The 22,214-nt window shown below is 34.2% G+C and overlaps 1 protein-coding gene and 1 long non-coding RNA gene across 4 annotated transcripts; both read right to left on the reverse strand.

Annotated features, from left to right (window-relative positions):
• Positions 1-17: 17 nt before the first annotated feature.
• Positions 18-3,313, reverse strand: LOC112728456 (auxin-binding protein T85). Its single transcript, XM_025778593.3, has 5 exons — positions 3,154-3,313; positions 2,299-2,405; positions 1,578-1,781; positions 1,342-1,409; positions 18-245 (listed from the first exon to the last, which is right to left on the reverse strand). The coding sequence occupies exons 1-5, from the start codon at positions 3,245-3,247 to the stop codon at positions 137-139; spliced, it is 582 nt and encodes a 193-aa protein (XP_025634378.1). The 5' UTR covers positions 3,248-3,313; the 3' UTR covers positions 18-136.
• Positions 3,314-5,204: 1,891 nt separating this feature from the next.
• On the reverse strand, positions 5,205-22,112 carry LOC112728457 (uncharacterized). Of its 3 annotated transcripts, XR_011868949.1 has the most exons (12): positions 21,194-22,112; positions 20,845-20,944; positions 20,632-20,766; positions 14,332-15,586; positions 14,208-14,240; positions 13,983-14,082; positions 13,770-13,904; positions 7,467-8,722; positions 7,343-7,375; positions 7,118-7,217; positions 6,905-7,039; positions 5,205-5,440 (listed from the first exon to the last, which is right to left on the reverse strand). It is a non-coding gene; the product is annotated as an uncharacterized lncRNA (long non-coding RNA). The 3 variants fall into 3 exon arrangements; XR_011868947.1 differs by lacking the exon at positions 14,208-14,240; XR_011868948.1 differs by lacking the exon at positions 14,208-14,240 and having other exon boundaries at positions 5,205-5,454.
• Between the last annotated feature and the right edge of the window lie 102 nt (positions 22,113-22,214).

The following is a 22,214-nucleotide window of genomic DNA, read 5'->3' on the forward strand; positions in this document are numbered from 1 at the left end:
TAACTAACAGCTAAAGATAGCAAAGCATTGAAGTCTATCTTGATAAAAATATTCACATAAAACTGAACAACAGAGTCATATCAATTTTGAACTATTAGATGAAAAAAAGTACTTAACAAAAAATTGTGACTATGAACTATAGTTCATCTTTTTGATTAGGTGCTTGATAACATTTCTCATCCCAATAATAAGGGAATTTTAACCTTGCTGCAGAGTGAGGCATGGACCAGTCCTCATATATGAACCTAATCAAGAACCAAAACAATCATAATGATTAATAAGTATGATGGATACAGTGCAAAAGAATAAACTCAAATCATAATAAGTATAAAATTTGAGCCGAGTCATCAACAATCATCTGTCACCAGAATGATTTAGTATAGTATAAAGATCATCGCAAGATATGAAATGGTTCCTATTCCGTTTCAATTTATATGATGCATTATCTCCGCAATATGGTATTATTAAAAAGGAACCTAAGCATATGGAGTTGTTAAATAAACTTCACATTAAAAGGTGAAGGAGGGAAATGAATGACTTGATGAGTAAAGTGAAGTTCATTTTACTCATCAGGCTCCTTCATTCTCTCCCTTTCTCTAGAAAATCCCAACTTACAAACACATCCTAGGAACATTTTCTGTTGGGGGATAAAAATGAGGTAGAGATTTTCATGAATGCGTTTGAGGTGTAACATAGATAGTCCATGAAATTTCCACCTAAATTGAACCTCCAACCAAACATACAGAAAGACAATGTGGGAATCCAGTAAATATGGTTTCTGTGATAGGGAAATGATGATTCCACTCCCATTTTTGATAATGCCACTCCACATATGATATTTTGCATTGTATGTTTGCATGAATTTGTAGGAAAAAGAGTGACAATATCCATTCCATCGTTGATATTGTATTTGTTTCCAAAAAAAAAAAGCCTTTAGCATAGAAGAAGCATGAGAAGAAGCCAACACAGAGTAGAAAAAGCATAGCCATGTAGTGCAAGTGTCTTCATTATCGAGGACACCGCATACTAAGCTACTCAACAAGAAGAATGCATATGCACTTATCAATATGAAAAGAAAGCTTCATTATTTTTCCATATTTAGCATGATTTGATTTGTATGCATTGTCAATGCCAAAAAGAAAAAAAAAAAAAAGCGCTTAGATAGATAATCAATCATGTATTGCCAATCGGATTAAATGAATGTAAAACTCTTACAAATGCAAGGACCTGATTGAATGAATGTAAAACTCTTTTCAAATGCATATTAACAATTAAACACTAAATTTACCACTACCAACTCAATAGGAGACATGAAGAAGAAGGGTAACATAAGTCACATACACTTTAACTGGAGGACGAGATATCACAACAAGCACTTGTAAATCCTCCTGCTCATTGGTATTCCAAAGCTGCAATGTAGTTTCTTCATAATTATTATTGTATCTACATCTATTTTATGATATGATCCTCATGCAGCACATAAAAAGCTGAATCTTAGTTTCTTCACCCCCCCCCCCCCCCAAAAAAAAAAACAAAATTAACCTGGACAAACATCAGAGTTTGTGTAAATGATTTACCTGATGAACATCATTAATAGGAATATGGAATGTGCTATTCTGAAAGACAAAGTGCTCCTTTGGTTTTCCAGGGTATTTTCCATTTGAATCTGATGCAAGATAGAGAGTGCCACTCCCTTTGAGGACAACAAAAACCTCTTCACATGAATGCCTATGAATTGGTGTGTGTGATCTTGGCGCAAATGTTTGAAGCCATACTTCAACCTGTTCAAGAAAATTGCAGCAAGCTGACATGTTATAATCTACCACTCTACCACACGGGTGGATGCAAAACCGGAGTCAATACCATATAATGACTGGTTTTGGCCTAAGAAATAGTAAAAATCCAGTTTTTGTCTAATTAGAAGTTATAAGTTTATGACAAATTTTTTAACATGAAATCTTAAGTTCCAATAAATAAGAAGGCACAATCATCAAGTTAAATACTATGTTCACATTTAATACTTGAAACCTAGCATGGAAGAAATTTGATAGCATGTTTGCCTTAAAAAGACATTTAAGCATAAAGGGGCTGAGTTTAGCGATGGCTTAAGACACGACGCAATTATGTTGTTCGATCCATGACGTTGACCTAACCTAGTTGCATAAGGCTTTGTTGTTGTAGTTGTTGTTTGCCTTAAAATTTCTATTTTAAATAACTTCTTTACTGTTGATATATGACTTTTTTGTTAAATACAATTTTATGGACTTCAATAAAATGGAAATGAAATTCCTAAGTTACCTCTTTCATTCCATGCAACAATGAACCTGCAACCGTCATATGAGAAAGACCAGGCCGGGCATAGTTATCTTGAGGAATCTCACTGATATTTCGCACAAGTGGTAGCCCTACACATTTGTAGATTTGGAAAAAGAAATGATTAATCCTCTTCAGGGATCCTTCTAAATATCCTCCTAATTAATAAATGACCAAATAATCCATTGCTTTTTAAAATTTGAAAGACATTGAAAATATATGCTGTTTAATTAATTTAGTACTTAGAAGGATATTTAGCTAAAAAAGCAAAGGGGGAAAAAAGGATACTAATACTACATCATACTCATTCAGAAATAAAAGGGGAAGAGGGGGGGGGGGGGGGGGGGGGAATGGTCTAAGAAACTAAGCAGACTGGCATCACAACCCCTCTATCAATTTTAACAAATCATTTTCTTATCCAAAACATGATATTATGATAATCATCATTCAAAATAAAAAAAAAATTGTGGGAGTGAACAAATGAAGATGAAAAGTCATATCTGCAAATGGGTGTATTATATCTAATTATGCTTAAAAAGAGTATCACACGACCCATTTGATAGAATCCACACAAAAAAAATGCTAGTTTGCACTTTGAAATGAATTATTCAAAATTACATAAGAGATTAATCATATATGAAAATTTTTAAAGCCTTTATAACAAAAAAATCAAGCTAGCCATCAAAATTTTCAACTATAGGCGTGTCAAGTCCAATCATCAAACACATGGTATGCAAAGCAAAAAGAGCAAGCTATTAAGTTCACATCAAAGTTCAAAAGGCATCACAACAGAGGATAACGGTAACGATGAACTAAACATGAGTAACAACTGAAACTAACCGGTGATAGAGCATTGAGAAGAAACTCGAGCAATTGCAGAGAAAGAGAAAAGGGTCAGCAACAATCGAGTCAGATTCATGGAACATGCCAGCATTTTCTCTCAGTTTCTGCAAAGCAAACTAGAGTAACCACCACTCCACCTCTTAAGATTTGTTTAAGCTATAGTGCACGTGCAAGTCACGTGATTTTTTATAGTAGTTTTTTTTTTTTCACAAAACGTGATTTTTATAGTATTCTTTTTTTTTTTTTTTCTTTCTTGGGCTGGATTCTTTTTGTCATCTTACTCATCTATACTACTATATAATTATATATATTATAATCTAGACTATGTCTAGCTATATCTATGAGAATATGAAAATATTCGGTATATAATTTTCTTTCTTAAAATATTGTTATTATATATAATATATAAAAATATATTTTTTATTATTTTCAAGATTTAAACCTAATATTTATTAATTAAATTATAAATAATTTACGGTTTTAAATAATTTTATTTTTGTTATTTATATATATTTATTAAATCATATAGAAAATTAATAATTACGTTAGTGTTTGTTGATACTTGATACATTTGTGTTTGTTGAGCTCCTTTGCTTTAAAAAAAAAAACAAAAAAAAAATCTAACTTCTCTTTTTGGTCTAGAAAATACACTCATAAAATGTCCTAATTTTGTTTTTTATATATCGAAGCCCAATCAAGTGGCCCAATTTATGCTCAATGTTTTTTCAAAATTCTGAAACTTGTTAAAATGGCAATGCTAATGAGCTTTAGCGCTCATATGGTATATTTTCCTTCTTCACTTTAAAGGTTTCAAACTCAAATCTTATTGATTGCAATTGAGAAGAAAAATTTGGTAAGTGTGTGAGGAATGTGTGGATATGTTGTATATCTAAAATTGAGGGTTGTCCAATCTATGGAACAAAAAAAAAAAAACTTGTTAATATAAAATGTTTTATTTTACATTTTTCCAGCATGAAGCATGATCCAGGAAGGAAGAAAAAAAAGCTTTTAAAGCAACTATTTATTGAGTTCCACAGACCACAATGTCGGACAATTGGGAAATTCTTGATATCTTACAATTGAAGGTAAATTAAAATTCTAAAAACGAGAAAAAAAAAAAAAAACAGGAAAGCTAACAAATTAGATCATTCTTAGTTTTGCAAAAAAATTAATTAAATAAGATTAAACAAATATACCAGCATGTTCTTCAATTAACGTTAAACCACTATTTTTTCTTATCAAATTTTGGTCAATATTTAATTGGTATAAGTATCAAATTATCTTTAATAAATAAATTTTAATAATTTATACACACAAACTCTAATAGATATAAATATAAATTATGTTAATTTATATGTATAAATTTAAATAAATATAAATGTAAATTATGTGTTCTATATGTAAATATCGATTAATATGCATATAAATTTTTGTTGGTCAAATACTAATTTAAAATAATAATATCGGTTGGTTATGTAGTATTATTATTTCTTAAATTTATTTTTTCTTTAGGTTTTTCTTAAATAGTATTCTTTTTTTCTTTCTTTCTTTCTTGGGCTGGATTGTTTTTGTCATCTTACTCATCTATACTGTATAACAAGTTTAATCATCCGTGCCATGCACGTGATAAGATTGAAATTATAATTTTAAGTTGTTATGTTAAATTTCATTTTAATTATAATAATTTAATTAATAAAAGAATAACTTGTATGCGTTGTTTTTCTTTTTTTAATATAGTGTTAATTGTATTAACTATAAAATAGTTATTTAATCTACTTTTTTCAATAAATCAGGCATATATACTCAATATAACTATAAATAATCTAGTAATACTTAAATCTACCAATAAAATTTTATATGTTGGTTTACTGTGAAGTAAAAAAATATTAAAATCAGCTCAAAATGAAGAACAATTAACCCGTGCTGTAACACCCTCACTATCAGAAGTCACGCTTCCGGCTGCGCTACTCTGATAGTAAGAAGTATTACGACTACTTTACATACTAAATATTAAAATAGGAGCCTGTGACTCGACACTGTATCGCTGATTTCTTTGAAAATCGGAAATAAATACTTTGTCTTAAGAAAAATACAAGTAGACATAGATTCATATACAAGACTCCTTACATAATAACTCATAATATATACATATAAAACATACAACTCCTATCCCTCTTACAAACTTGTAATAACAAAGACGAGGGAAGAAAATAATCTAATTAATACAACAACATATATAAATCAAACGCAGTATAACTTTCCATAAAGCTTCCTCATCTGGTTCCTGAAAAGGTAAAGCTGTAGGGGGTGAGAACCTAACCACATGGTCTCACCACGGAGTTCAAAGTTGTCATAAGAAGATATTTAACAAGAAAATTGTTTTTAAGCTCAGTGATGATCAATGTCTTATGAATCCTTTAAAAACCAGTAAATAACCGATCAAAACCTTTTCAAAGAAATAGTGTTTAATCTTTTCGAAATCCGAAAGCTTTCCTTTCTTATAAGAAAATCTCAATCAGAAACCAACCACGCAATTAAAACAACACAATCATTAATTCAGCACCAAAGTTTATTCTCAAATGTAACACGCCAGGACAAACACAGGCAAGACAGACAAGGAAAGCACAAGTAGGTAGCAGTGACAGCATATAGTTCAAGTAGCAGTTAAGAACAGTTTAGCAATTAGGCAAACCAAAACAAGTTCAAACCCAAGCAAAGCATGCAAATGCATATGATGCATGCCTGTCCTATGGCTGATGAGGCTCATCTGTCGGTTATCCAGCCAACCCGACAAGTCTGAATTGTCCTTAGACTGTCCCCCGACGTGCATCCCCAAGAGTCTATGCATAGTTTTTTCTCAAATAATCAATATTGCTCAATGGGGGTAACATTCCCGGGAATTTATATAGTGCCCGGTCACACTTACGTCGTAGGGTCAACAGAGTATCGAGTTTTCAACCTGGTACACGTGGTGGCAAGCCACGGCACTTAATCCAGGGAACCTCGTATCTCAGATATTTCAAATTCATAAGCCATATGAATAATTCAAAGATCATATCTCAACATTCTCAACATCATAATCATTCATCGATCCAAATCTCACTTTCAAATTCATTCAAAAACCATATTTCAATTCAGAGAAAATTCTCAATCATCCTTCTTTCCATTCCGTTCACTAACAATTTCCAATATCCAAAACATAACTCTTCCTTTGATGAATGAGGTAGTTTTAAATCATATAATACTTAAAACTTTTTTTAAAGTAACTACTTTCAATGAAGCTTCTAATTTTATAAAATTTCGGCAGCATCTCCTCTAAAATTCGGATACTGCCACCCTTTTTGGGTCCCATCCAAACATTTCTCAAACCATTTCCAAATCTCAATCACTTCCCAAAATTCAACCAATTCCAGTATCAAATTATTTTCAAACCAGACCAATTCCAATAATAAAACTCTTTTTAAAGTCAAACCAGCTCAAGCATTAAATTATTTATAAAATCAAACCGACTCAAAATCAAACCGCTTTAACTTCAAACCAAGAAAACCACGTTTCCTAATAGTCAAGCAAATAACTTTGCAAATCCACTTCTTATCAACAATCGTACTTCACTCAAGCACTCAATAATCCAGTCCAACAAACCATCACATCCATAAGACAAATATAATCACAGAAATATATCTTTTTGCCTCAATATCTATTTATCACAACTCTGTAATGTAAAATAGATTTTAAGAAAAATCCCTACCTCAATTATTCGCAATCCGCATAATTAAATGCGTTGAATCCCTTTTTTCCTCATTCCGAAATTGAATGGCATTGCCTCCGATTATTTCCCGCAGCCGTATAGCCCAAAAAGCACTATTTACAACAGAACTCGACCCTGAGACATTAAAGTTACATAAAACTCAAAAACATATAATTGAATACTAACGCGAGGGTTTCGGAACAGAACACTTACTGTACTAAGAGAATGAAACAACAGCAGTGACATTAGCTACACTGAAAACTCTCCGCAATAACACCATCAAACACGGCTCTATAGTTACAATGGTTCAACCCTGAAACGTGAATACCCAAAACCCTCAACAAGCATATAACAACGATAACAATAAGGATTTTAGTTAGGAATTCACTACAGTTATAGAAAAACAGAACGATGGAGCGACAAAGGAGAATCAGGGACCTGTGCATCCGTTCTAGTGGCAATAATACCATTCTGATCGGTAAGACAGCAAAGACACCAGCAAAATCAGAATAGCGGAGCAAAATAAAAATGGAACAAATTCAAGAAAGGAGGGAGTGGTTACCGATAAATCTGGCCCGATTCCGACAACGGCGTACAATCGAGTAACTGGCAACAATCAAAACCCAAGAAGACAGAGGCCTCATCTGCGTTCTCCGGCGGCCAGTACAGCGGCGTGAAGCTCCGGCGACGCAGCAGCAACATGGGTGCATCGACGGCGAGCCCAGTAGCTTCGGTGACGGCGGAGGAAAGGCGGCGACGACGCTGGGCGTGACCCTCCTCTCACCGCGTCTCTCTCTCTCTTCGGCTTCCATGGTGATGACGGCGGCTCCAAGGCGGACCAGCAGCGACGGCGACGGCTCGGGATGGACGGACGAACGGCAGTGGCGACGTGCTTCCTAGCGAGGACGACGGCTGCGCGACGGCGACGGCTCGGGCTGGACGGACGAATGGCAGTGGCGGCTTCTCCTCTGCATGCGTCTCTGCTCCGACGACGCCAAGGCGACCCGACGGCGTGGCCTAGCCGCTCCGGCGCCCTTCCACCGGCGCTCTCTCACCCTCGGATCTCCCTCTCTTCCTCCCCCTTTCCTTCTTTCTCAGATCTCCCTTTCTTTTCTTTTTTTTTTTTTTTCTTTTTCTTTCCTTCCTTCCTATTCCCGTTTCCCTTTTCTTTTTTTTTCTCTGCTTTTGTTTCCCTTGCAATTAGGTTTAGGTTTGGGAAAGGGGTGGGTGACGGTGGGGTAGAGAGTTAGGATTAGGGTGGTTTAGGTAATTTTAATAAAATTAGGGGTATAGAGTATTAATTAAAAATCTAATTTAAATATAGGAAATTATTTAATAATTATAATATTAAGTAAAATTTTTAATTTAATTATTTTTAATAAAATAATTTCTAAAAATAAAGTCTTTAATGAATAAACAAATTGAAATTAACTCATGATAATATTTTTTTGAAAATTATGGGTCTTACATCCTACCAACCTTATAAAAATTTTCGTCCTCAAAAATTGATATAAATTAAAAGAGATTTCATATAATTTTACTCTTGAACTCATTTAAAGAAAAGGCAAAAAGTTCTCAGTGTGTATATATATATAGTTTCAAATACCATGATTTTTATATGGCATAAAAATATAAAGGGTATAAGTGTGATGTGAAACAGGAATTACAAGATAGGCTTAATGTACAAGATGATATGTTTCAAACATGTGATGGTAAAGTAACGCGGCAAAATGTTATAAAACAAGCCGCGGTCAAAACGATGTGCTTAACGTCCGTATATTGATGTTATACCAACTTCAGAGATTCAACTATTCGAAACTACAAGTAAACAAGGATATATAAGCAATGAAGAGTGTTAGGAAAGAAATCATTTTGGTAACCTTAAAAATAATATCTGAATAAAAGAAGTCTGATAGGAATGATAAAAGAAAAGGTAGTTCGGTAGCTTGAACAAAATTAGGTTGAGTCAAAGAAGTGTAATGTTTACAAAAGGAGAATGCCTAAAACCGAAAACGAAACTTACAAGACTCAAGAGTAGGATTAAAATATTTTCGAATGCATTGCTCATGAAGAGTATAAAACTTTTCAAAAACTATTTTATGTTCTTAAAGAAAAGGTGCGCAACAAACACCTTGTAAAGAATAACAAAAGTATAAATATGGCATTACTTTAATAAATTTCATGTTGAAACAGGTTATGTAGAATTTTTAAAACAAAGTAAACATCAGTTGGACTAAGAGCAAAAATATTTTCTCAATTATTTTAGGAAGATAGTTAGGTACACAACTTAACCAAAGGTAATCATAAAACTTGGGAGAAAGTCAAATGCTTGTTCAAAAATTCTTGAAGTTCATATTCAAACGTGTATAAAAGTTATACCACAGATAAAAGTCAAACTCTATTTAGAACAGAGAAATCTGAGGTAAAAATTTTCGTAAACACACTTTATCTTATATGAAAACTTTGCAACTTTCGTTCCTTTTGAATTCTCATCTTTATCCACGTTCAATTATTATCTTAGACTTCCAACAAACTCAATCAAGGTTTTAAACTCATTCATTATTAAGCGGCAATGTAAATAATCGATCTTAGTTCGAATACTTAGCAACCTGACACGTGCTCAAACACATCAGTGCAAAATCAAACGCCATAACCCGTGACATTTTCAAACTCACTAAATTCATCTCCTGCGTTAACAAGCTGTATACTAACAAACTAACATATTGTTATCTATGTCTAGGAGTCACCGGAAAACTCGAGTTTACTTAGAGGGATACAAAACCTAGGAAGAGCAAATCAAATGACAAGGACAACGTTTGTATGAAGTCAAAAGGATAATTAGAATCGTAATTTAACAAAAATACGCAATAACAATGAAATGTTCCAGAAGGAGAGTCAATTTACAATTTTCCTAGGAAGTCTGAATCAAAGAACTTCAATGGAGACAATGAGAGAAAAATTTTACATCTATCAGAATTAAAGTCAAGCTGAATCAAAGTATAAGATTTACAAGAGGAAAATGATCAAAGTTAATGGCTTCGTTTACCGAATTCAAGAGAATGTTTAAGAACATAACCGAATAACATGTCCACAGAGAAACGGAAAAACATAAGGAGGAATTATTTTACCTTTGAAAAAGAAAAGATATGAATTAATCTTTTTTTTTTTTTTTTTTTTAGAAGAACCAAGAAGAATATAAATATGTGTTACATCAAAATATATTCATGTTGAAATATGTTATGTGAGGATTGTAAAATGAATGGTTATTTGGAACAAGAACAAAAGTCTTCTTTCAAGAGTCTTGGAAGATATTTAGGTATATAACTAACAAAGATACGCATAACAATGGCAACAAAATTGGTAAGAATCAAATTACATTTAAGTAAAGAATCAAAAGTGAAATCTTCTATAAATCAGTAAAAGAATCAAAAGTGAAATCTAGAGTAAACGTATATTGCAAATATGTAGGTTTAAACCATATAAAGAAATTTTGAGGTTCATGTAGAGAAGTGCATGTAAAAGTAAGAACGATTCTCATCAAAAATTTAAAAATTGGTTGCGAATAAAATCAGGCAAAGGACATATCAATCAACTTCTTCAGAAAGATCCAAACAGAATCTCAAAAGAATGCCATAAGGTATGATGTAACAAAACGAGTTCGAAGCTTATCGAAGAATTATGTTTTCTATGTATAGAAACGCAAAATTAGAAGCCGTGATATCAAGAATCTACAAGTTAGCTAATGAATATGGTTAGAGTAGAATACGCATAAAATGTAAAATATAAAACTAAAAATTCAAATCATATCTTAAGAAAGAATCTAATTTAAGAAATTTTGATAGAAAGAATAAAAGAAAAGATAATATATTGATCGAAATAAGTTCCGACTGAAATAGAATACAAAGTCCAGAAATAAAGACAGCTCAGGTCAATGACAATATTCTTCAAAATTTTGAGATCACTCTTTATCTGAAACAAATTCAAGCTTGAATCAAAGGGTATAAAATTCATAAAGAGAAATAAGTGGTGCGTTGCAAACAGACAAATCTAAATAAGGAAGCTTTTCAAAACTTCATTTAAAATAGCTCATGCCAACTTTAAAATAACTGTCAAATAAAAATCAACAGAAAAGAGGCAAAAATCTTTTTTTTTTTTTTTTTTTTTGAAGAATACTTAAATACATAATCAAATAAAGATATTCGTAAAAACTGTAATAAAGTTATTAGAGAATCAAATTGTATTTAAAGTAAATATATTTCCATAAATCAGTGAATGAACAAGCGGGGTATTGGAAACAATTAGTTTTAAACTGTATAAGAAACTTTCAAGCTTATATAGAGAAGTATATATATCAAATCAAAAGCGGTTTTGTTAAGATTTGAAGAATGGCTGTAATTATCGTCAAATACGAAGAAAACTAAATCACAATTTGTTTATAAGGGGCTCGGAATAAGAACTTAAAAAGGTGTACTGCATCAAAACAGATTCAAATGTATATCAAAGAGTACATGATTCAAGAGGAAGTGCCTAAATAAAGAAGGTAAATACGCCAAGGGTTTTAAACAGGCATATACAGTCAGGATCAAACAAGAGCGTACGTGAACAAGAGAGTAGGATTGAAAGATAATCTGATCACTTTCCAAGAAAAGTATTGCAGATAAGAACCTTAGAGCACACAAAGCAGGAATAAGATATGTGATATTCGCAGAGTTCAAGACACCTAACCGAGTAACCTCAAGAATTGACTCCTAACGTTCCCAAAACCCGCGATTCGCATTTTCTATAACTAGCATAATGTCTATGATATCCCATTGGTGCTTCCATATACATAATTTACTAGTGTTAAGCCGGCCAAACTTAATACCAGAAATTATGCAATGCAAGACTAATGGCATTAATCAATAGACCGTCATGTGCTTAAAGCTCTAATTCTCGTTATTTAAACAAGACCTACTACATGACAGACTCTCAGAGTATGCAATTGAAGCATAATCAGTCCATTCCCGAGGCTCTATAGGAAAGACCGCTCTGATACCATAATGTAACACCCTCACTATCAGAAGTCACGCTTCCGGCTGCGCTACTCTGATAGTAAGAAGTATTACGACTACTTTACATACTAAATATTAAAATAGGAGCCTGTGACTCGACACTGTATCGCTGATTTCTTTGAAAATCGGAAATAAATACTTTGTCTTAAGAAAAATACAAGTAGACATAGATTCATATACAAGACTCCTTACATAATAACTCATAATATATACATATAAAACATACAACTCCTATCCCTCTTACAAACTTGTAATAACAAAGACGAGGGAAGAAAATAATCTAATTAATACAACAACATATATAAATCAAACGCAGTATAACTTTCCATAAAGCTTCCTCATCTGGTTCCTGAAAAGGTAAAGCTGTAGGGGGTGAGAACCTAACCACATGGTCTCACCACGGAGTTCAAAGTTGTCATAAGAAGATATTTAACAAGAAAATTGTTTTTAAGCTCAGTGATGATCAATGTCTTATGAATCCTTTAAAAACCAGTAAATAACCGATCAAAACCTTTTCAAAGAAATAGTGTTTAATCTTTTCGAAATCCGAAAGCTTTCCTTTCTTATAAGAAAATCTCAATCAGAAACCAACCACGCAATTAAAACAACACAATCATTAATTCAGCACCAAAGTTTATTCTCAAATGTAACACGCCAGGACAAACACAGGCAAGACAGACAAGGAAAGCACAAGTAGGTAGCAGTGACAGCATATAGTTCAAGTAGCAGTTAAGAACAGTTTAGCAATTAGGCAAACCAAAACAAGTTCAAACCCAAGCAAAGCATGCAAATGCATATGATGCATGCCTGTCCTATGGCTGATGAGGCTCATCTGTCGGTTATCCAGCCAACCCGACAAGTCTGAATTGTCCTTAGACTGTCCCCCGACGTGCATCCCCAAGAGTCTATGCATAGTTTTTTCTCAAATAATCAATATTGCTCAATGGGGGTAACATTCCCGGGAATTTATATAGTGCCCGGTCACACTTACGTCGTAGGGTCAACAGAGTATCGAGTTTTCAACCTGGTACACGTGGTGGCAAGCCACGGCACTTAATCCAGGGAACCTCGTATCTCAGATATTTCAAATTCATAAGCCATATGAATAATTCAAAGATCATATCTCAACATTCTCAACATCATAATCATTCATCGATCCAAATCTCACTTTCAAATTCATTCAAAAACCATATTTCAATTCAGAGAAAATTCTCAATCATCCTTCTTTCCATTCCGTTCACTAACAATTTCCAATATCCAAAACATAACTCTTCCTTTGATGAATGAGGTAGTTTTAAATCATATAATACTTAAAACTTTTTTTTAAAGTAACTACTTTCAATGAAGCTTCTAATTTTATAAAATTTCGGCAGCATCTCCTCTAAAATTCGGATACTGCCACCCTTTTTGGGTCCCATCCAAACATTTCTCAAACCATTTCCAAATCTCAATCACTTCCCAAAATTCAACCAATTCCAGTATCAAATTATTTTCAAACCAGACCAATTCCAATAATAAAACTCTTTTTAAAGTCAAACCAGCTCAAGCATTAAATTATTTATAAAATCAAACCGACTCAAAATCAAACCGCTTTAACTTCAAACCAAGAAAACCACGTTTCCTAATAGTCAAGCAAATAACTTTGCAAATCCACTTCTTATCAACAATCGTACTTCACTCAAGCACTCAATAATCCAGTCCAACAAACCATCACATCCATAAGACAAATATAATCACAGAAATATATCTTTTTGCCTCAATATCTATTTATCACAACTCTGTAATGTAAAATAGATTTTAAGAAAAATCCCTACCTCAATTATTCGCAATCCGCATAATTAAATGCGTTGAATCCCTTTTTTCCTCATTCCGAAATTGAATGGCATTGCCTCCGATTATTTCCCGCAGCCGTATAGCCCAAAAAGCACTATTTACAACAGAACTCGACCCTGAGACATTAAAGTTACATAAAACTCAAAAACATATAATTGAATACTAACGCGAGGGTTTCGGAACAGAACACTTACTGTACTAAGAGAATGAAACAACAGCAGTGACATTAGCTACACTGAAAACTCTCCGCAATAACACCATCAAACACGGCTCTATAGTTACAATGGTTCAACCCTGAAACGTGAATACCCAAAACCCTCAACAAGCATATAACAACGATAACAATAAGGATTTTAGTTAGGAATTCACTACAGTTATAGAAAAACAGAACGATGGAGCGACAAAGGAGAATCAGGGACCTGTGCATCCGTTCTAGTGGCAATAATACCATTCTGATCGGTAAGACAGCAAAGACACCAGCAAAATCAGAATAGCGGAGCAAAATAAAAATGGAACAAATTCAAGAAAGGAGGGAGTGGTTACCGATAAATCTGGCCCGATTCCGACAACGGCGTACAATCGAGTAACTGGCAACAATCAAAACCCAAGAAGACAGAGGCCTCATCTGCGTTCTCCGGCGGCCAGTACAGCGGCGTGAAGCTCCGGCGACGCAGCAGCAACATGGGTGCATCGACGGCGAGCCCAGTAGCTTCGGTGACGGCGGAGGAAAGGCGGCGACGACGCTGGGCGTGACCCTCCTCTCACCGCGTCTCTCTCTCTCTTCGGCTTCCATGGTGATGACGGCGGCTCCAAGGCGGACCAGCAGCGACGGCGACGGCTCGGGATGGACGGACGAACGGCAGTGGCGACGTGCTTCCTAGCGAGGACGACGGCTGCGCGACGGCGACGGCTCGGGCTGGACGGACGAATGGCAGTGGCGGCTTCTCCTCTGCATGCGTCTCTGCTCCGACGACGCCAAGGCAACCCGACGGCGTGGCCTAGCCGCTCCGGCGCCCTTCCACCGGCGCTCTCTCACCCTCGGATCTCCCTCTCTTCCTCCCCCTTTCCTTCTTTCTCAGATCTCCCTTTCTTTTCTTTTTTTTTTTTTTCTTTTTCTTTCCTTCCTTCCTATTCCCGTTTCCCTTTTCTTTTTTTTTCTCTGCTTTTGTTTCCCTTGCAATTAGGTTTAGGTTTGGGAAAGGGGTGGGTGACGGTGGGGTAGAGAGTTAGGATTAGGGTAGTTTAGGTAATTTTAATAAAATTAGGGGTATAGAGTATTAATTAAAAATCTAATTTAAATATAGGAAATTATTTAATAATTATAATATTAAGTAAAATTTTTAATTTAATTATTTTTAATAAAATAATTTCTAAAAATAAAGTCTTTAATGAATAAACAAATTGAAATTAACTCATGATAATATTTTTTTGAAAATTATGGGTCTTACATCCTACCAACCTTATAAAAATTTTCGTCCTCAAAAATTGATATAAATTAAAAGAGATTTCATATAATTTTACTCTTGAACTCATTTAAAGAAAAGGCAAAAAGTTCTCAGTGTGTATATATATATAGTTTCAAATACCATGATTTTTATATGGCATAAAAATATAAAGGGTATAAGTGTGATGTGAAACAGGAATTACAAGATAGGCTTAATGTACAAGATGATATGTTTCAAACATGTGATGGTAAAGTAACGCGGCAAAATGTTATAAAACAAGCCGCGGTCAAAACGATGTGCTTAACGTCCGTATATTGATGTTATACCAACTTCAGAGATTCAACTATTCGAAACTACAAGTAAACAAGGATATATAAGCAATGAAGAGTGTTAGGAAAGAAATCATTTTGGTAACCTTAAAAATAATATCTGAATAAAAGAAGTCTGATAGGAATGATAAAAGAAAAGGTAGTTCGGTAGCTTGAACAAAATTAGGTTGAGTCAAAGAAGTGTAATGTTTACAAAAGGAGAATGCCTAAAACCGAAAACGAAACTTACAAGACTCAAGAGTAGGATTAAAATATTTTCGAATGCATTGCTCATGAAGAGTATAAAACTTTTCAAAAACTATTTTATGTTCTTAAAGAAAAGGTGCGCAACAAACACCTTGTAAAGAATAACAAAAGTATAAATATGGCATTACTTTAATAAATTTCATGTTGAAACAGGTTATGTAGAATTTTTAAAACAAAGTAAACATCAGTTGGACTAAGAGCAAAAATATTTTCTCAATTATTTTAGGAAGATAGTTAGGTACACAACTTAACCAAAGGTAATCATAAAACTTGGGAGAAAGTCAAATGCTTGTTCAAAAATTCTTGAAGTTCATATTCAAACGTGTATAAAAGTTATACCACAGATAAAAGTCAAACTCTATTTAGAACAGAGAAATCTGAGGTAAAAATTTTCGTAAACACACTTTATCTTATATGAAAACTTTGCAACTTTCGTTCCTTTTGAATTCTCATCTTTATCCACGTTCAATTATTATCTTAGACTTCCAACAAACTCAATCAAGGTTTTAAACTCATTCATTATTAAGCGGCAATGTAAATAATCGATCTTAGTTCGAATACTTAGCAACCTGACACGTGCTCAAACACATCAGTGCAAAATCAAACGCCATAACCCGTGACATTTTCAAACTCACTAAATTCATCTCCTGCGTTAACAAGCTGTATACTAACAAACTAACATATTGTTATCTATGTCTAGGAGTCACCGGAAAACTCGAGTTTACTTAGAGGGATACAAAACCTAGGAAGAGCAAATCAAATGACAAGGACAACGTTTGTATGAAGTCAAAAGGATAATTAGAATCGTAATTTAACAAAAATACGCAATAACAATGAAATGTTCCAGAAGGAGAGTCAATTTACAATTTTCCTAGGAAGTCTGAATCAAAGAACTTCAATGGAGACAATGAGAGAAAAATTTTACATCTATCAGAATTAAAGTCAAGCTGAATCAAAGTATAAGATTTACAAGAGGAAAATGATCAAAGTTAATGGCTTCGTTTACCGAATTCAAGAGAATGTTTAAGAACATAACCGAATAACATGTCCACAGAGAAACGGAAAAACATAAGGAGGAATTATTTTACCTTTGAAAAAGAAAAGATATGAATTAATCTTTTTTTTTTTTTTTTTTTTAGAAGAACCAAGAAGAATATAAATATGTGTTACATCAAAATATATTCATGTTGAAATATGTTATGTGAGGATTGTAAAATGAATGGTTATTTGGAACAAGAACAAAAGTCTTCTTTCAAGAGTCTTGGAAGATATTTAGGTATATAACTAACAAAGATACGCATAACAATGGCAACAAAATTGGTAAGAATCAAATTACATTTAAGTAAAGAATCAAAAGTGAAATCTTCTATAAATCAGTAAAAGAATCAAAAGTGAAATCTAGAGTAAACGTATATTGCAAATATGTAGGTTTAAACCATATAAAGAAATTTTGAGGTTCATGTAGAGAAGTGCATGTAAAAGTAAGAACGATTCTCATCAAAAATTTAAAAATTGGTTGCGAATAAAATCAGGCAAAGGACATATCAATCAACTTCTTCAGAAAGATCCAAACAGAATCTCAAAAGAATGCCATAAGGTATGATGTAACAAAACGAGTTCGAAGCTTATCGAAGAATTATGTTTTCTATGTATAGAAACGCAAAATTAGAAGCCGTGATATCAAGAATCTACAAGTTAGCTAATGAATATGGTTAGAGTAGAATACGCATAAAATGTAAAATATAAAACTAAAAATTCAAATCATATCTTAAGAAAGAATCTAATTTAAGAAATTTTGATAGAAAGAATAAAAGAAAAGATAATATATTGATCGAAATAAGTTCCGACTGAAATAGAATACAAAGTCCAGAAATAAAGACAGCTCAGGTCAATGACAATATTCTTCAAAATTTTGAGATCACTCTTTATCTGAAACAAATTCAAGCTTGAATCAAAGGGTATAAAATTCATAAAGAGAAATAAGTGGTGCGTTGCAAACAGACAAATCTAAATAAGGAAGCTTTTCAAAACTTCATTTAAAATAGCTCATGCCAACTTTAAAATAACTGTCAAATAAAAATCAACAGAAAAGAGGCAAAAATCTTTTTTTTTTTTTTTTTTTGAAGAATACTTAAATACATAATCAAATAAAGATATTCGTAAAAACTGTAATAAAGTTATTAGAGAATCAAATTGTATTTAAAGTAAATATATTTCCATAAATTAGTGAATGAACAAGCGGGGTATTGGAAACAATTAGTTTTAAACTGTATAAGAAACTTTCAAGCTTATATAGAGAAGTATATATATCAAATCAAAAGCGGTTTTGTTAAGATTTGAAGAATGGCTGTAATTATCGTCAAATACGAAGAAAACTAAATCACAATTTGTTTATAAGGGGCTCGGAATAAGAACTTAAAAAGGTGTACTGCATCAAAACAGATTCAAATGTATATCAAAGAGTACATGATTCAAGAGGAAGTGCCTAAATAAAGAAGGTAAATACGCCAAGGGTTTTAAACAGGCATATACAGTCAGGATCAAACAAGAGCGTACGTGAACAAGAGAGTAGGATTGAAAGATAATCTGATCACTTTCCAAGAAAAGTATTGCAGATAAGAACCTTAGAGCACACAAAGCAGGAATAAGATATGTGATATTCGCAGAGTTCAAGACACCTAACCGAGTAACCTCAAGAATTGACTCCTAACGTTCCCAAAACCCGCGATTCGCATTTTCTATAACTAGCATAATGTCTATGATATCCCATTGGTGCTTCCATATACATAATTTACTAGTGTTAAGCCGGCCAAACTTAATACCAGAAATTATGCAATGCAAGACTAATGGCATTAATCAATAGACCGTCATGTGCTTAAAGCTCTAATTCTCGTTATTTAAACAAGACCTACTACATGACAGACTCTCAGAGTATGCAATTGAAGCATAATCAGTCCATTCCCGAGGCTCTATAGGAAAGACCGCTCTGATACCATAATGTAACACCCTCACTATCAGAAGTCACGCTTCCGGCTGCGCTACTCTGATAGTAAGAAGTATTACGACTACTTTACATACTAAATATTAAAATAGGAGCCTGTGACTCGACACTGTATCGCTGATTTCTTTGAAAATCGGAAATAAATACTTTGTCTTAAGAAAAATACAAGTAGACATAGATTCATATACAAGACTCCTTACATAATAACTCATAATATATACATATAAAACATACAACTCCTATCCCTCTTACAAACTTGTAATAACAAAGACGAGGGAAGAAAATAATCTAATTAATACAACAACATATATAAATCAAACGCAGTATAACTTTCCATAAAGCTTCCTCATCTGGTTCCTGAAAAGGTAAAGCTGTAGGGGGTGAGAACCTAACCACATGGTCTCACCACGGAGTTCAAAGTTGTCATAAGAAGATATTTAACAAGAAAATTGTTTTTAAGCTCAGTGATGATCAATGTCTTATGAATCCTTTAAAAACCAGTAAATAACCGATCAAAACCTTTTCAAAGAAATAGTGTTTAATCTTTTCGAAATCCGAAAGCTTTCCTTTCTTATAAGAAAATCTCAATCAGAAACCAACCACGCAATTAAAACAACACAATCATTAATTCAGCACCAAAGTTTATTCTCAAATGTAACACGCCAGGACAAACACAGGCAAGACAGACAAGGAAAGCACAAGTAGGTAGCAGTGACAGCATATAGTTCAAGTAGCAGTTAAGAACAGTTTAGCAATTAGGCAAACCAAAACAAGTTCAAACCCAAGCAAAGCATGCAAATGCATATGATGCATGCCTGTCCTATGGCTGATGAGGCTCATCTGTCGGTTATCCAGCCAACCCGACAAGTCTGAATTGTCCTTAGACTGTCCCCCGACGTGCATCCCCAAGAGTCTATGCATAGTTTTTTCTCAAATAATCAATATTGCTCAATGGGGGTAACATTCCCGGGAATTTATATAGTGCCCGGTCACACTTACGTCGTAGGGTCAACAGAGTATCGAGTTTTCAACCTGGTACACGTGGTGGCAAGCCACGGCACTTAATCCAGGGAACCTCGTATCTCAGATATTTCAAATTCATAAGCCATATGAATAATTCAAATATCATATCTCAACATTCTCAACATCATAATCATTCATCGATCCAAATCTCACTTTCAAATTCATTCAAAAACCATATTTCAATTCAGAGAAAATTCTCAATCATCCTTCTTTCCATTCCGTTCACTAACAATTTCCAATATCCAAAACATAACTCTTCCTTTGATGAATGAGGTAGTTTTAAATCATATAATACTTAAAACTTTTTTTTAAAGTAACTACTTTCAATGAAGCTTCTAATTTTATAAAATTTCGGCAGCATCTCCTCTAAAACTCGGATACTGCCACCCTTTTTGGGTCCCATCCAAACATTTCTCAAACCATTTCCAAATCTCAATCACTTCCCAAAATTCAACCAATTCCAGTATCAAATTATTTTCAAACCAGACCAATTCCAATAATAAAACTCTTTTTAAAGTCAAACCAGCTCAAGCATTAAATTATTTATAAAATCAAACCGACTCAAAATCAAACCGCTTTAACTTCAAACCAAGAAAACCACGTTTCCTAATAGTCAAGCAAATAACTTTGCAAATCCACTTCTTATCAACAATCGTACTTCACTCAAGCACTCAATAATCCAGTCCAACAAACCATCACATCCATAAGACAAATATAATCACAGAAATATATCTTTTTGCCTCAATATCTATTTATCACAACTCTGTAATGTAAAATAGATTTTAAGAAAAATCCCTACCTCAATTATTCGCAATCCGCATAATTAAATGCGTTGAATCCCTTTTTTCCTCATTCCGAAATTGAATGGCATTGCCTCCGATTATTTCCCGCAGCCGTATAGCCCAAAAAGCACTATTTACAACAGAACTCGACCCTGAGACATTAAAGTTACATAAAACTCAAAAACATATAATTGAATACTAACGCGAGGGTTTCGGAACAGAACACTTACTGTACTAAGAGAATGAAACAACAGCAGTGACATTAGCTACACTGAAAACTCTCCGCAATAACACCATCAAACACGGCTCTATAGTTACAATGGTTCAACCCTGAAACGTGAATACCCAAAACCCTCAACAAGCATATAACAACGATAACAATAAGGATTTTAGTTAGGAATTCACTACAGTTATAGAAAAACAGAACGATGGAGCGACAAAGGAGAATCAGGGACCTGTGCATCCGTTCTAGTGGCAATAATACCATTCTGATCGGTAAGACAGCAAAGACACCAGCAAAATCAGAATAGCGGAGCAAAATAAAAATGGAACAAATTCAAGAAAGGAGGGAGTGGTTACCGATAAATCTGGCCCGATTCCGACAACGGCGTACAATCGAGTAACTGGCAACAATCAAAACCCAAGAAGACAGAGGCCTCATCTGCGTTCTCCGGCGGCCAGTACAGCGGCGTGAAGCTCCGGCGACGCAGCAGCAACATGGGTGCATCGACGGCGAGCCCAGTAGCTTCGGTGACGGCGGAGGAAAGGCGGCGACGACGCTGGGCGTGACCCTCCTCTCACCGCGTCTCTCTCTCTCTTCGGCTTCCATGGTGATGACGGCGGCTCCAAGGCGGACCAGCAGCGACGGCGACGGCTCGGGATGGACGGACGAACGGCAGTGGCGACGTGCTTCCTAGCGAGGACGACGGCTGCGCGACGGCGACGGCTCGGGCTGGACGGACGAATGGCAGTGGCGGCTTCTCCTCTGCATGCGTCTCTGCTCCGACGACGCCAAGGCGACCCGACGGCGTGGCCTAGCCGCTCCGGCGCCCTTCCACCGGCGCTCTCTCACCCTCGGATCTCCCTCTCTTCCTCCCCCTTTCCTTCTTTCTCAGATCTCCCTTTCTTTTCTTTTTTTTTTTTTTTTTTCTTTTTCTTTCCTTCCTTCCTATTCCCGTTTCCCTTTTCTTTTTTTTCTCTGCTTTTGTTTCCCTTGCAATTAGGTTTAGGTTTGGGAAAGGGGTGGGTGACGGTGGGGTAGAGAGTTAGGATTAGGGTAGTTTAGGTAATTTTAATAAAATTAGGGGTATAGAGTATTAATTAAAAATCTAATTTAAATATAGGAAATTATTTAATAATTATAATATTAAGTAAAATTTTTAATTTAATTTTTAAAATTTGATTTAATTATTTTTAATAAAATAATTTCTAAAAATAAAGTCTTTAATGAATAAACAAATTGAAATTAACTCATGATAATATTTTTTTGAAAATTATGGGTCTTACACGTGCCATGCCATGCACGTGATAAGATTAAAGTTGTTATTTAAACTTGTATTAACCTGTGCCCATGCATGTGATAAGATTAAAATTATAATTT

The sequence above is a fragment of the Arachis hypogaea genome, chromosome 12 (assembly GCF_003086295.3).
Source record: "Arachis hypogaea cultivar Tifrunner chromosome 12, arahy.Tifrunner.gnm2.J5K5, whole genome shotgun sequence".
NCBI classification, from domain to species: Eukaryota; Viridiplantae; Streptophyta; class Magnoliopsida; order Fabales; family Fabaceae; genus Arachis; species Arachis hypogaea.